This window comes from Lynx canadensis, chromosome D1 (genome assembly GCF_007474595.2).
Source record: "Lynx canadensis isolate LIC74 chromosome D1, mLynCan4.pri.v2, whole genome shotgun sequence".
Lineage (NCBI taxonomy): Eukaryota > Metazoa > Chordata > Mammalia > Carnivora > Felidae > Lynx > Lynx canadensis.
Genome location: NC_044312.2, coordinates 6,847,669 through 6,861,497, shown reverse-complemented (window position 1 = coordinate 6,861,497; position 13,829 = coordinate 6,847,669). Strand labels below are relative to the sequence as shown.

The window sequence follows — 13,829 nt, the reverse complement described above, 5'->3', positions numbered from 1 at the left end:
CCTTACCTGAGACATGCCAGGGACTCACCCTTAGCTATCCCCACGTGATGCTCCCTCTCCCTAGGTTACTCTTCTCTGGCTCAGTTACATGGCAACAAGATCTTCATCTTTGATACTTGGCTTACATACCTCCTTAGCTAGGAGATGCCTTCCCTGACTTAGCTAGGCACGGGCACTTTTTTTTGGCATGCCCTCATAGATGTCTTACATACTCATTTGTCACACTTCTGCAAATATCTGTATATTTGTCTGCCGCCTCCATTAGGAGCTCCGAAAGGACAGCTTCATTAGACCTAGTAGATGCTTAATGAATATGTGTTGCTTCTTGAATGAGTCAGTGAGTGAGTGAGTGAGTGCGTGAATCCTTATAACTGGATGTTGTAATGTTTCCTTTTTGTAAGGTTGCAGGGGATGGAGAAGAAATGTTCAAGGGATTAAGCCCTGTTTTGGGCTCTGTGCTGACAGCACAGAGCCTGCTTGGAGTTCTCTCTCTCCCTCTCTGTCTCTGTCCCTCTCCGCTGGTGCTTACGTACTTTTTCCTTCTCCCTCCCACTCTCTCTCAAAGTAAATATTTTAAAAAACCACTTCAGTTCTTACTAGGTATTTTGCATTTTAACTTCTTTTCCTGTTGGTATATTCAGAAAAAATATTTTTGTAATGTTTTCTCTCTTTCAGTTTTCTATCGTAGAAAGAGTAGATCATTTAAAACTGGATATATTGCAACATTACCTATAAAGCCAAAGTTTATATTGTTGTTTTAAATATCACTCATTTATTATAAGACAAGGTATGATTGTTATAAGGTAGTCTTCATTCTGGTCACTGTTGTTTGTATTCTACTTGCTAGTCTTTTGTTTGATTACTATTATAGCCCACTTAACTATAAATAGTGACTAATATTTGAAGAGTTTAAAACAGAATTAAATTATTGGAATAAGTATTATAATTCTCTTTAAAACAAATCGCCTTCCTATATATCCTTGATGAGAGCAAAAATAGGTAAGTGAACTGTCATAAATCACTGTTGTCAAAGGAAAAACAAATATCGTCCAGGTTTCCAAATCTAATGTCGTGTATATTTGCAAAGGTAAATTGTGGAGGAAGTCATAAAAAATGTTCTCACTCTTAGCCTTCCAGAAGTTTCTGCTTTCTAAATTCATTTTTGTTGTGGCATGAACACTAGTTCATAAACCTAGGCCATCCCTTGGGTACCATCATTCATTCATTCATTCATTCATTCATCCGGTACCTACTTTTTTTGAGTGCCTATTATGTTCAGGGAGTTTGGGTAGAAGAATGCAGGCTCCACAAAGGAATGCCACCTCTGTACACAGTGCTTTGCAAATGGCGGTGGCAGAAAAGTTGTGAATTCATACTTTCTTAGAATTTGTGCTCTTACTAATCAATATAAATCAAGAGGCATGTTCCTGCTTTTATGAAATTAGCTCCCATGGATCATTATCTATTTAAAGTTTGAGAAAGCAGAAACTTCATGAGGGCAGAGACATATCTTGTCACTGCCCTACCCCTTGCCATCCAGGAGTTGGTAAGCCTTCTTTTGTTGAATGCTTACTATGTGCTAGTCATCATTCTGAATGCTTTATAGGGACTTAACCTCTCAACAATGCTAAGAAGAGGGGTGTTGTGATTACCATTTTAAGGTAATCTGAGGCCCAGAAAGACTAGGTTATTTGGCAAAAGTCATAGAGCTAGTAAATCACAGAAGCAAGACTCAAAGCCAGATAGTTGGATATCGGAGTCCTACCTAGCTCTGCACTCCCACCATGCCACCTCCTAATCAATGTTGACTTAATAAGTGAAAACAATTTGAGAGTAAGTTAACTTTAAAAATGGAATACAAATGTAGATCTTAAAATGAAAAACCAAAAGAAAAATGCACCTTTCTAATATTCTTTGTGAGGAATGCTAACTTGTCTCTACGCACTCAGTTCACGTTGTGTGGATGCATTCATTCATGTGCTCAGGCTACCGTAAGACAGAACAGTGCTGCCCAAGAAGTCTGGACTTGGAGTCAAATTCAAACACTGGCTCTGGCATCTATTTACTATGCACATGATCTTGAAGAATTTAACTTCTCCAGCTTTTGACTTCCTCATCCATAAAATGGAAATAAAAATAGCTGTCACAAACGGCTTTGTCTTTTTAAAGTGAATCAAACACGATGATGTATGAAAAGTACCTGACCCAAAAAAAGATGTTACCATCTTGTCTTCCCTTTGCCTCTCCCTCCCTTTCTCCTTCTTGCTCCCCTCCCCTTTGCTCTTCTTAGCTGCCATTAGCCATGTGACCTTATAAAAGTCAGTCAACTCTTCCAGGACTTAATTTCTCTCCTATAAGACAAGAGGACTAGTTATTTGGTTCCCAAGATCCTTTGACTCTATAATCCTATGATCCAGTGATTTAATAACTTGCTTTTTCATTATATCATAACAGCCCAATGTACTGAGGGGTGGGTTTTGAAATGAGGCCTCACCGTTTAGTGCGGTTGGCTAAGTTGTTTTGTTTCATTTTTTCCCAAACATCCCATCACACAGAACCTGGTCTGAATGTATTTGAGTTAAATAGGGTGAAAACTTGGTTTAAATATGTAAATAGTTTTGCAATAACAACACATATGTTAACTGCATCTACTAGTAATCACCTGTCTGACAAGGTTTATATCTCCCTTCCCTTCCCCTGTTTAGGTACTATACAGGAAGCCTAGAGGCTAGGTCAACAAATGCTAAAACTCTAGGTTTAATCCACACAGCAACGAAGGGGCTAATGAGAGCTGTCGAAATCGGTGGAATAGATTCGGTGATGGAATGGGAGGTGGATGAAGTGCTCAACTGGACAAACACGCTGAACTTTGATGAGTAAATACATGCTGCTTTTGTTGGGGAGCAGGGCAGGCCTCATATATTTTTCTGTTTCCCACTCCCGTGTTGAATCTTGGACCCACAAATGTAACATTTACTTAAAAAAAGAGTATCGTTTGTCTAGAAAAAAGAAGAAATGAAGGAAGAATGTTTAAAAAGATGTAAAAGTAGAAAAAGAAAATTAGACTTAGGTGTTCTTTTTTTTTTTTTTTTTATGTTTACTTTTGAGAGAGAAAGAGAGTGTGAGAGGGGGAGGTGCAGAGGGAGAGAGGGACACAGGATCCAAAGCAGGCTCTGCTCTAACTACAGACAGCCTGATGCCGGGCTCGAGCTTGCAAACCACGAGATCGTGACGTGAGCCAGAGTCGGAAGCCTCACCGACTGAGCCACCCACTCACCCCTAGGTGTTCTTTTTTTTAATTGAAGTGTAGTCAACTTACAATGTTATATGAGTTTTAGGTCTGTAACATAGTGATTCAGCAATTCTATAGATAGCTCGGTGCTCACCACATGAAGTACACTCCCCATCTGTCACCATACAGCTTTACTACAACATTATTAACTGTATTCCCGGTGCTGTACTTTTCACATCTGTGACTTACTTATTTTGTAACTCGAAGTGTGTACCTCATGATCCCCTTTATCTATTTCACCCATCCCTCCACCCACCTCCCCTTTGACAACCACTAGTTCTATTTTTTGTTTATTCATTTTTTTTCTTAGATACCACACAAAGTGAAATCTTATGGTACTTGTCTTTCTCCATGTAACTTATTTCACCTAGCACTATACCTTCTAGGTTCCTCCATATTTTCACATATGTCAAGATCTCATTCTTTCTTTATGGCTGAGTAATATTCCACTAAATATCCATTCATCCATCAGTGGACCCTTGGGTTGCTTCCATTTTGTGGCTACTGTAAATAATGTTGCAGTAAACATATATATCTTTACAAATCCGTATTTTTTTTTCTTTTGGTAAATACCCAGTAGTGAAATTACTGGATCAAATGGTATTTCTATTTTTAATTTTTAGGAACATCTGTAATATTTTCCACTGTAGTGCACCAATTTACATTCCCATCAACAGTGCATGAGGGTTTCCTTTTCTCCACATCCTCACCAATGGTTACTGTTTCTTGTCTTTTTGATTCTAGGCACTTTGACAAGTAGAGGGTGATATCTCATTGTGGGTTTAATTTGCATTTGCCTGATGATTAGTGATGTTGAGCATCTTCATAAATTTGTTGGCCATCTGTATGTCTTCTTTGAAAAAAAATGTTTATTCATGTGTCTTCTGCCCATTTTGAATTCTTTGTTTTTTGTGTGTTTGTTGAGTTGTTAAGCTCTTTATATGTTTTGGATATTAACCCCCTATTGAATATTTCATCTGTAAATATCTCCCATTCAGTAGGTTGCCTTTTCATTTTGTTTACAGTTTACTTCGCTTTGTAAAAACTTTTTATTTTGGTGTAATCCCAGTAGTTTATTTTTGGTTTTTTGTGTTCTTTGCCTGAGGAGACATAGCTAGAAAAATGTTTGTAAGGCCAATATTGAGAAATAACTGCGTACATTTTTTTTTCCTAGGAGATTTATGGTTTTAGGCCTCACATTTAGGTCTGTAATCATTTTGAGTTTATTTTTCTGTGTGGTTTGAGAAAGTAGTCCAGCTTCGTTCTTTTGCATGTAGCTGTCCAGTTTAACCAGCGCTATTTATTGAAGAGAATATTGTATATTCTTGCCTCCTTTGTCATAGACTACTTGATCATATAAGCATGGATTTATTTCTGGCTCTGTATCCTATTCCACTGATTTACATGTCTGTTTTTGTGCCAGTACCAAACTGTTTTAATTACTATAGCTTTGTGTAGTGTATTTTGAGATCTCGGATTGTGATACCTCCAGCTTTGTTCTTTGTCAAGATTGCTTTGGCCATTTGGGGTCTTTTGTGTTTCCATATGACTTGTAGGATTATATGGTTTGTTCTGTGAGTAATGCTCTTGGTATTTTGATAGGGATTGCAATTAAATCTGTGTATTGCTTTGGGTAGTATGAACATTTTAGCAACATTAATCTTCTAAAGTGCGAGCACAGTATATCTTTCTCTTTGTGTTGTGTTCATTTGCTTTCATCTGTGTCTTACCGTTTTCAGAGTATGGGTCTTTCACCACCTTGGTTAAGTTTTTTCCTAGGTATTTTATTCTTTTTGGTGCAGTTGTACATGGAATTGTTTTCTTAATTTTTCTTTCTGCTACTTCATTATTAGTGCTTAGAAATGCAACAGATTTCTGTATTATATTAATTTTGCATTCTGCAACTTTGCTAAACTCATTTATGAGTTCTAATAGCTTTTTGGTGGCGTCCTTCAGGTTTTCTATATATAGTATCATGTCACCTGCATTAGTGACAGTTTGACTTCTTCCTTACCAATTTAGATGCCTTTTATTTCTTGTTTTGTTGTTGTGGCTAGGACTTCCAGTACTATGTTCAATACAAGTGGTGAGTAGACGTTCTTGCCTTGTTCCTGATTTTGGAAGAAAGGCTCTCAGTTTTTCGCCGTTGTGAGCTATGGGTTTTTCCTATGTAGCCTTTATTATATTGAGGTATATTCCCTCTAAACCCACTTGTTTGAGAGTTGTTTTGGTTTTTTTTTTAATCATGAATGATGTTGTATTTTGTCAGATGGTTTTTTTCCCATCTATTGAGAGGATCATATGTTTTTTCTTCTTCTTCTTGTTAACATGATGTATCATATTGATTTGCAGCTCCTGAGCCCCTTTTGCATCCCTAGACTAAATCCCACTTGCTTGTGGTGAATTAATCTTTCAGTGTATTATTGAATTCGCTTTGTTAATATTTTGTTGAGGATTTTTGCATCTATGTTATCAGGTCAATTAGCCCATAGTTTCGTTTGGTTTTGTGTTTCTGTCATATCTGACTGGTTCTGGTATCAGGGTGATACTGGCCTCACAGAATGAATTTGGAAGTTTTCCTTTCTCTTCTATTTTTTGGAACATTTGAGAAGAATAGGTATTAACTTTTCTTAAAATGTTTGGTAGGGGCACCTGGGTGGCTCAGTCGGTTAAGCATGCAACTTCAGCTCAGGTCATGATCTCAGGTTTGTGGGTTCAAGCCCTGTGTCTGGCTCTGTGCTGACAGCTCAGAGCCTGAAGCCTGCTTCAAATTCTGTGTCTCCCTCTGTCTCTGCCCCTACCCTGCTCTCACTCTGTCTCTCTCTCTCTCCAAAAATAAATAAGCATTAAAAAAATTTTAAATGTTTGGTAGAATTCATGTATGAAGGCGTATAGTCATGGACTTTTGTTTGTTGAGAGGTTTTTGATTACTGATTCATTTTCATTACTAGTAATTGACATGTTCAAATTTTACTATTTCTTCCTCATTCACTTTTAGAACATTGTATGTTTCTAGGAATGTATCCATTTCTTCCAGATTGTCCAATTTGTTGGCATATAATTTTACATAACATTCTCTTATAATCTTTTGTATTTTGGGCATCTGCTGTAATTTCTCCTTCATTTCTGATTTTATTCTCTTTTTTTCTTGATGAGTCTAAAGGTTTATCAGTTTTGATCTTTTCAGAGAACTACCTCTTGGTTCCATTGATCCTTTCTATTTTTCTTTTAGTGTCTATGTTATTTATTTCCTCTCTAATCTTTAGTATTTTTTCCTCCTACTAGCTTTGGGCCTAGTTTGTTCTTTTTTTTTTTTTTTTTCTTTTGGTTCCGTAGGTGTAAGCTAGCTTGTTTGTTTGAGGTTTTTCTTGTCTCTTGAGTTAGGCCTGCATTACTATAAACTTGCCTCTTAGAACGGCCTTTGCTGCATCCCACTGATTTTGGACTGCTGTGCTTTCATTTTCATTTGTTTCCGTGTATTTCTCATTTCCTCTCTGATTTCTTGGTTGACCCATTGGCTATTTAGTAGTATGTTGTTTAGCTTCCATGTGTTTGTGATTTTTTTTTTTTTCAGTTTTTTTCTTTTTTTAACTGATTTCTAGTTTCATACTTTTGTGGTCAGAAAAGATGCTTGATGTGATTTCAGTCTTTGTAAATTTATTGACACTTGTTTTCTGGCCTGGCTTTGTGGTCTAACATTTGATCTGTCTTGGAGAATGTCCTTTGTGCCTGCACTTGAAAAGAATACATATTCTGCATTTGGATGGAATTTTCTCTAGACATCTGTTAGCTTCATCTGGTCTAATATGTCGTTCAGAGCCACTGTTTTCTTATTGATTTTCCGTGTGGGCAGTCTGTCCATTGACATAGGTGTGGTGTTAAAATCCCCTAGTATTATTATATAATTGTCTGTTTCTCCCTTCATATCTGTTAACATTTGCTAGGTGCCTCTGTGTTGGGTGCAGAGATATTTACAATGGTTATATCATCTTGTTGGATTGATCCCTTCATCATTGTGTAATGCCATTCTTTGTCCCTGGTTTCTTTGTTTTAAAGTCTATCTTGTCTGATATAAATATTGCTACCCTGGCTTTTTTTCTGCTTCCATTTGCATTATTCCATGCCTTCACTTTCAGTCTATATGTGTCTTTAGTTTGAAGTGATTTCTTACAGGCAGCATATAGGTCTTGTGTGTTAATCCATTTCCTCGCCCTTTGTCTTTTGATTGGAATGTTTAGTCAGTTTTCATTTAAAGTACTTGTTCATAGGTAAACACTTATTGCCATTTTGTTAATTTTTTTCTGCTCGTTTTTGTAGTTCTTTTCTGTTCCTTTCTTGTTCTCTTGCTTTCTTTTGTATAGTTTGATGGCTTTCTTTAGTGCTGTGCTACAGTATTCTAACTTTTCGTATTGAGCCCTGGACAACAAAAGTTTCCCAGGAATCCAGCATGATAATTTGGGAATATTTCATTAACATTACTGAGCTCAAGCTACTGATTATCTCAGGCAAGACCAAACTTGCAAAGACCTTCTGCTACTAATGGCAGATGTCAGGTGTAAGTACCTTTTCCACAGCATATTCATGGTCTTCACAGTCTTCTCTTTGTTAGATCTTTGTAGTCATTTAGATGTTCATAGTTGTCTTAATGACACCTTGTTTGTTGAGAATTTCAGAGTCTGACATTTCCCTTCAGGAAAATTTGTAGCCACTGAAATCTGTGGACGGTTTTCAATAAAGCATTAGAATGACATAAATGTGTTGAACATTGATGTTGAATGGTACAAGCCAGTCTCTTCCCAAAAGGCTTGTGTGCCAGCCCCTGGTATGACAGATGGACCCTCCACTGGGAACCGTCATGTGCATCTTATGATGCACATTATAACAGTACCAACTGAGTACAATATTGTTATTATGTACTTTAAAGAATAGGCAGAGTCAACCTAACTCCTGGACTCAAGTACACTGATGAGTACTGTTGTCCTTCTGTGGTATCCACAGATATGTTGCTGCAGGCACTTAGAATGTAAAACAGTCCTTGTGTTAGCGTCACCAACTCACCCACAGGGTGGCCACGGTGACTGTTGCCAGCGTTTATCCTGCTGGACTTCAGGGTCATCTTCTCTATCAAGATGGATGTTCCTCTTCCAGGGTCTTCCTATTTTTCAAAACTGCAAGTGAATTTTGACATAACCTGTTACGTGGTCAGCTGCTGGACTAGCTTTGTCTCCTGATATTCTGAGAATCCTGTTGGTGAGAGCTCTTTGCCCATGTGTGTTATGGGTAGTCTCCATGTCTGGAGCTGCTCCTTTGGTATCTAAGACGTGTAGTTATGTGGCCTTTCTAGCCAGGGACTTTTCCTGGGCCATTAAGATGTTAAGTGTAGACTTCTGAGGGATTCAGCATAGATTCCATATACACTTTATTCTGTAAAAAAAAGTTCCAAAAATATCTTCATGGGAAAGACAGATGAGCTCTGTGATATACGCAGCATGGTAATGCTCTCATTAGATTGTTGCTTCTGTTTGTAAAACTTAGATTTCTTATCAGTTACAGCTGGTATGTTCATGATGAGAAAAATATTTTTATCAATTAAATAAATTCATGTCCTAATCGCAGGTAGAACAGGGTTATTGATCAGCTTAAAGATGAGATATGTTTGTGCCCCAGAGTGTTAGGTCATAGAATAAATTGATTGAAGGTCCTTTATCTTGGTTCCTTGAAAGTGGAATGAGAACTTTCAGTATATGAACCCAAGGAAGGAGGATGATTGACCAACACCTGATAGCACTCCTATCCGAGCAACCGCTGAGGACGGAATTGGCCTAAAGTTTTTTTAAAGTTTATTTATTTTGAAAGAAACAGAGACAGCAAGAGTTGGGGGGGGGGGGTAGAGAGAGAGAGAGGGAGAGAGAGAATATGAATGAATGAATGAATCCCAAGCGGGCTCTGCACCACCAACCAGCACAGAGCCAGACACAGGGCTTGACCTCACGAAACTGAGATCATGACCTGAGCCAAAACCAAGAAACGCACGCTCAGCTGACTGAGCCCCCCAAGCACCCTGAATTTGCCTGAATTTAAGGTCAAGCCAGATTGAATTGTCTACCAAGACATCCTGGAGGGAGTTTCCACTGCCTTCTGTTTTGTTGCACCTTTTTCATGTGACAGTAACCCAGGAGCACCCATTTAAGGCTATAAAGTTCTTGGAGCAAAGGTACCAGTAACAGGAAGGAGACAATTTAGACACGATACTTTGTTTTAATTAAATACTCTTGGATAATATGTACCTTCCTATACCAACAACAACAAAACTTCAGAAACAGCAAAACTAAAAATTCACATGGAATATATAAATACTTGAAAAATCACAGAGTTTTCTGAATTATATGATTCAGAATTCTCATTTTTGCTCTACGAGGTCCCTTTTCAGCACCTTTTGGTACCAACTCCTTACTTGATTTCTTGGGTGCAACCACCTCCTTACGTGATTTCAAGGAGGCTTGGGAAAGGGGGGTGCAGAGCCTAAGATGAAATAGGGTAAGTCTCAGGAAACCTGCCTCTTGAAAGGCATCTTTACCTCCTCTTTGTAGCTCATCAGGTAGCCTTATCCCTTCCTGTTCTACCTCTTCCTGGGCTGCCTTGTCTACCTGTTTAGGGAACAGATATGGCAGCCCTGAAGTTGTGCTTGATTTAAGTGTCATTGCTCATATTTACTGGGCACGACAAAGGTAGCATTGTTGTCCCAGTAAGATCATAAAGCACACACTTTTCATTTCCGTTGACATGCTGAAAACCGTAAGTCTGGCAATCCAGAGCCAAGGAGAAGGTTTGTTGGGTTGTTGTTGTTGTTGTTTTCCCCTGACTTTTTCCCTCCCAGAGAATTTTCTGTTTGTACTTTTAATTTAGAAGTTAAGATCTTAGTATGCCCTCAACTGAGGACATGGTCTTGCAAGAAGGAAACAGGATAAAATGAGAAGAGGTGTGCTGGACGGAGCTCAGAGGGCACGAATATGGTAGATGGTAGGCACCATTTTTATTCCTCCTCCAATTCCTTGTTCTAGGGGTTACTTTAGATACATGAGAGTTAGTTGGACATGGAAAAGTCATGAGAATTAGACATTTGCACCTGTGAATTAGTCGGCATCAGTTCAAGTTTTCATAGAGAAAGTGGAATTTTACAAGTAGTCTAACACGTACTAATGGATCAGTTGATTATTAATACGTTGATTCAGTTTAATGAATGCCCATATAATGTGCTTAGGTATATTGCCAACTGGAAGGAAATTGCTACAAGCAACTCTTCAGCTAACTTCAAAAGTAGGTGATTTTGAGGGTTGCTGGAGGGGAGGTGGCTGGGGGATGGGCCAGATGGGTGACGGACGTCGAGGAGGGCACTTTTCGGGATGAGCACCGTGTGTCATATGTAAGAGGTGAATCACCAGTTTCTGCTCCTGAAGCCAAGACTACACTGGATGTTAACTAACTTGAATGTAAATTTTTTAAAAAGTAGGTGATTTTTAGTAATACTTCATGGGAAATTCTTATGAAGAAAACGATACATTCCACACACGGACATGCTTCGAAGCACCTAGCATTTCAGCACCCTACACTGTGCAGAGACACCAATGAATTTGCCAAGTCATTTGTACCTTTATGTGTAAGATTGTTATTTGGGAATAGAAGAAAATTTTGTTTTATTTAGGTTGGAAAAATGGTTGAAAGAAATGAATCCTCCCCTTAAAAAGTTGCTTCTCTCATGGTTTCCATAATTATTTTTAATGAGCAAGCTTCATTTGGTGAAATAAACGCCTCAAAATGTTAGGAGTGTTCTTGAGGCTCTATGCCGCCATTGTGCTGCCGCGGATAGCGTGTTGAGGAGGCCTAGTCTCATGTCCTAGAAATATCACTAGTCCTAACGTAGCTGATGCCTAATTGCGGTTGTTGCACATTCTGGGGGTCCGGGTTCTGTCCTGCGATCGCCAGTGAGAGGCAGTACAGCGGAGAGGTTACGCGGGTGGGGTGTTGATTCAGGCTGCTGGCTTTGATTTCTGGCCCGACAGTGTACTGGCTGCGTGATCCTGGGGAAGTTACCAGCTCGGTTTCCCCCTCTCTAAAATGAGAATAACAGTGGCAGCTCTTAGGTCGTTGTGAGGTAATAAGAGATAATACATGTGAAGAGCTTAGAATGGCGCCTCGCATGTAACATGTACTCCCTAAGCGTCCGCTGTCATTCGCCTTAACCTACCCACTCATTTCCGAGCCAAGCCGCCCCCACGGCCCAAGCGTCCTTCATCCCCTTCAGGTTCTCCCAACAGCCTCCAAACTGGTAAGCAGCCAGGGTGCTCCCCTCACAATAGGTAATGATCTTTTACAGATTTAAATCAGTACAGTGAAAGCATTTGTTTAACAAAATCTTCTCTCTCAATTACCGCGTGAAGTGCTGTCTGAAAGCGCTTTATAAGATTAACTCGTTTAATTTTCAGAACAACTCAGTGAGATGAGGTTCCTGTTACAGATGAGCAAAGAGATACCAAGTTACTTGCTCAGGGTCACCCAGTCAGTTCCTGGGATGGCTGGGATTTGAACTGAGGCAGGCTAGCTTCAGAAACCATGCTCTTTAACGACGAGGACCTTCTGCAGCTTCTCCTAATTTTCCACTGCATTTGGAATAAAACCCTGACGTCATCATGGCCTTCTGGCTCCGCCTCTGGCCACCCTTCCACTCTTATGCCCTGCTGGCCCCCCCTCACTCCCAAACCTGCATCACCAGCCTCTCGCCTGTTCCTCAGAAATGCTCTGTGGTGGTTTCCGCTCGAGGGCTTTCATGGAGTTGATGGCCTTCTAGAGAACAGCTGTAGGTAACTACCCTGACTTGACTGCAGGGATTTGTCTCTTTGATACTAAATCCGCAATGTGTAGCAAGTAGTAGGTCCTCAATGGCAGAGGAAAGAATATGAAGGAATGACAAGTATAAAAACCGAAGCAGAGAATATAAATACTGAGTTAAAAGAGATTACTGTGAAGAGAAGGAAAGTGATAGCATGGTCATTGGAAGGGGCATAGAATCGAGTGGTGGAGATTTGCACTATGAGCGAAGTCAGTGGAAGATGACGCGTGGTGGTTGGTGGCATGGGAGAAGAGGAGAGAATGTGTGTCATTACTCCAAGAAGCACGAGGAAATCAAATCACGAGAAGGTTTGGAACCTTTTCTCTGGAACCGTGAGCTAATAATCATGGAGCACACGCTAAATGTCAAACTAACTAAACGCTAGTTTTTTTACATGCACCATCGCACTTAATTCTCATGATTATGAGGTACGTATGTGCTATTATTATCCCCGTTTTACAGATGAGGACATTGAGAGGCTAAGTAACTTGCCCCAAATTACACAGCTACTCAGTAGTGGATCAGACCTCAAATCCAGGTCCTGCAGAACCTTTTGTAGACCATGGACCACTATGGTAGTGAAAAGTAGGATGAACTGAGAAACTTGAGACACGTATGGTTTCAGTTAAGTAGTAGGATAGAAAAGCGCCTGCTTGAAGCAGGGTAGGAAGGGATGGGAAAAGGACCTTACGTGGCATATAGCGAGTAGCATATTGAATGAGTCTACACCTTACCTGTGACACCTTTCTAAACATTTGTCATTTCTCTCTAGGTTTCCCATTTGAGCAAGCACGGAAACGAGGATACGACTCTGTAGATATATCAGAGGAGAAATTGGGAATCCCAGAAGATACTTTAGATGGAAGTTTTTATGAAAAACCAAATTTTCCTAGACTGTCACCTGATCTCACTTAACGGAGTATAAAGTTCTCCGCTTTCCTGAGCGGTAGCCCTTCACCCCGACTCCATCAGTTACTGTCAAGAGATCGTTTACTCTGACTGGAATGACTTGTGTGTTCTTGGCACAGAATCTGTCTACCTCAAGTAAATAAGGAAGCCTAAAGAGAAATAAGACATCAGACTCAAAACAACGGTCATGAAAATGTAGAAATTATTCCTTGTATTTGAAGAAACTGCAGTAATCTCACAGTCACACGTAAATAAATACATTTAGGTGCAAAAAAAAAAAATCTTTGGATTTTCTTCTTGAAGCATTCTTCGGGTGTTCATGTCAGAGCTCTTTTTCCATTTAAAAAAGGAAAGGGGCACTTGGGTGGCTCAGTCTGTTAAGCGTCCAGCTTCGAGTCAGGTCATGATCTTGGGGTCAGGGAGTTGGTCAGTGAGTTCGAGCCCCACGTCGGGCTCTGTGCTGACAGCTCGGAGTCTGGAGTCTGCTTCGGATTCTGTGTTGCCCTCTCTCTCTGCCCCTCCCCCACTCATGCTCTGTCTCTGTCTCTCAAAAATGAATAAATGTTAAAAAAAATTAATAAATAATCTAAAAGGAATAAGGGCAGTGTAACAAGTTTTCCTTTTATCTGAAAAGCAAAAGCCCAACCAGAAGTCCCAGCATTAGTCACCTCAGGCATCCTTGAAATGAAACTAGGTCACGGGGCACCCTTAGCTCAAGGAGCTAGAAGAGCAAAAATCTGT

General features: G+C 39.6%; 1 protein-coding gene across 1 annotated transcript in view; it reads left to right on the top strand.

The window, feature by feature from the left end:
* Positions 1–13,443, top strand: part of CD1H11orf65 (chromosome D1 C11orf65 homolog) — a 59,888-nt gene extending 46,445 nt beyond the window's left edge. The window contains exons 7-9 of the mRNA XM_032595008.1: positions 2,706–2,876; positions 10,554–10,609; positions 12,952–13,443. Of these exons, the coding sequence (XP_032450899.1) occupies positions 2,706–2,876; positions 10,554–10,609; positions 12,952–13,094 (370 nt within the window). The 3' untranslated portion in view covers positions 13,095–13,443. The remainder of the gene's footprint in view (positions 1–2,705; positions 2,877–10,553; positions 10,610–12,951) is intronic.
* The last annotated feature ends 386 nt before the right edge of the window (positions 13,444–13,829 follow it).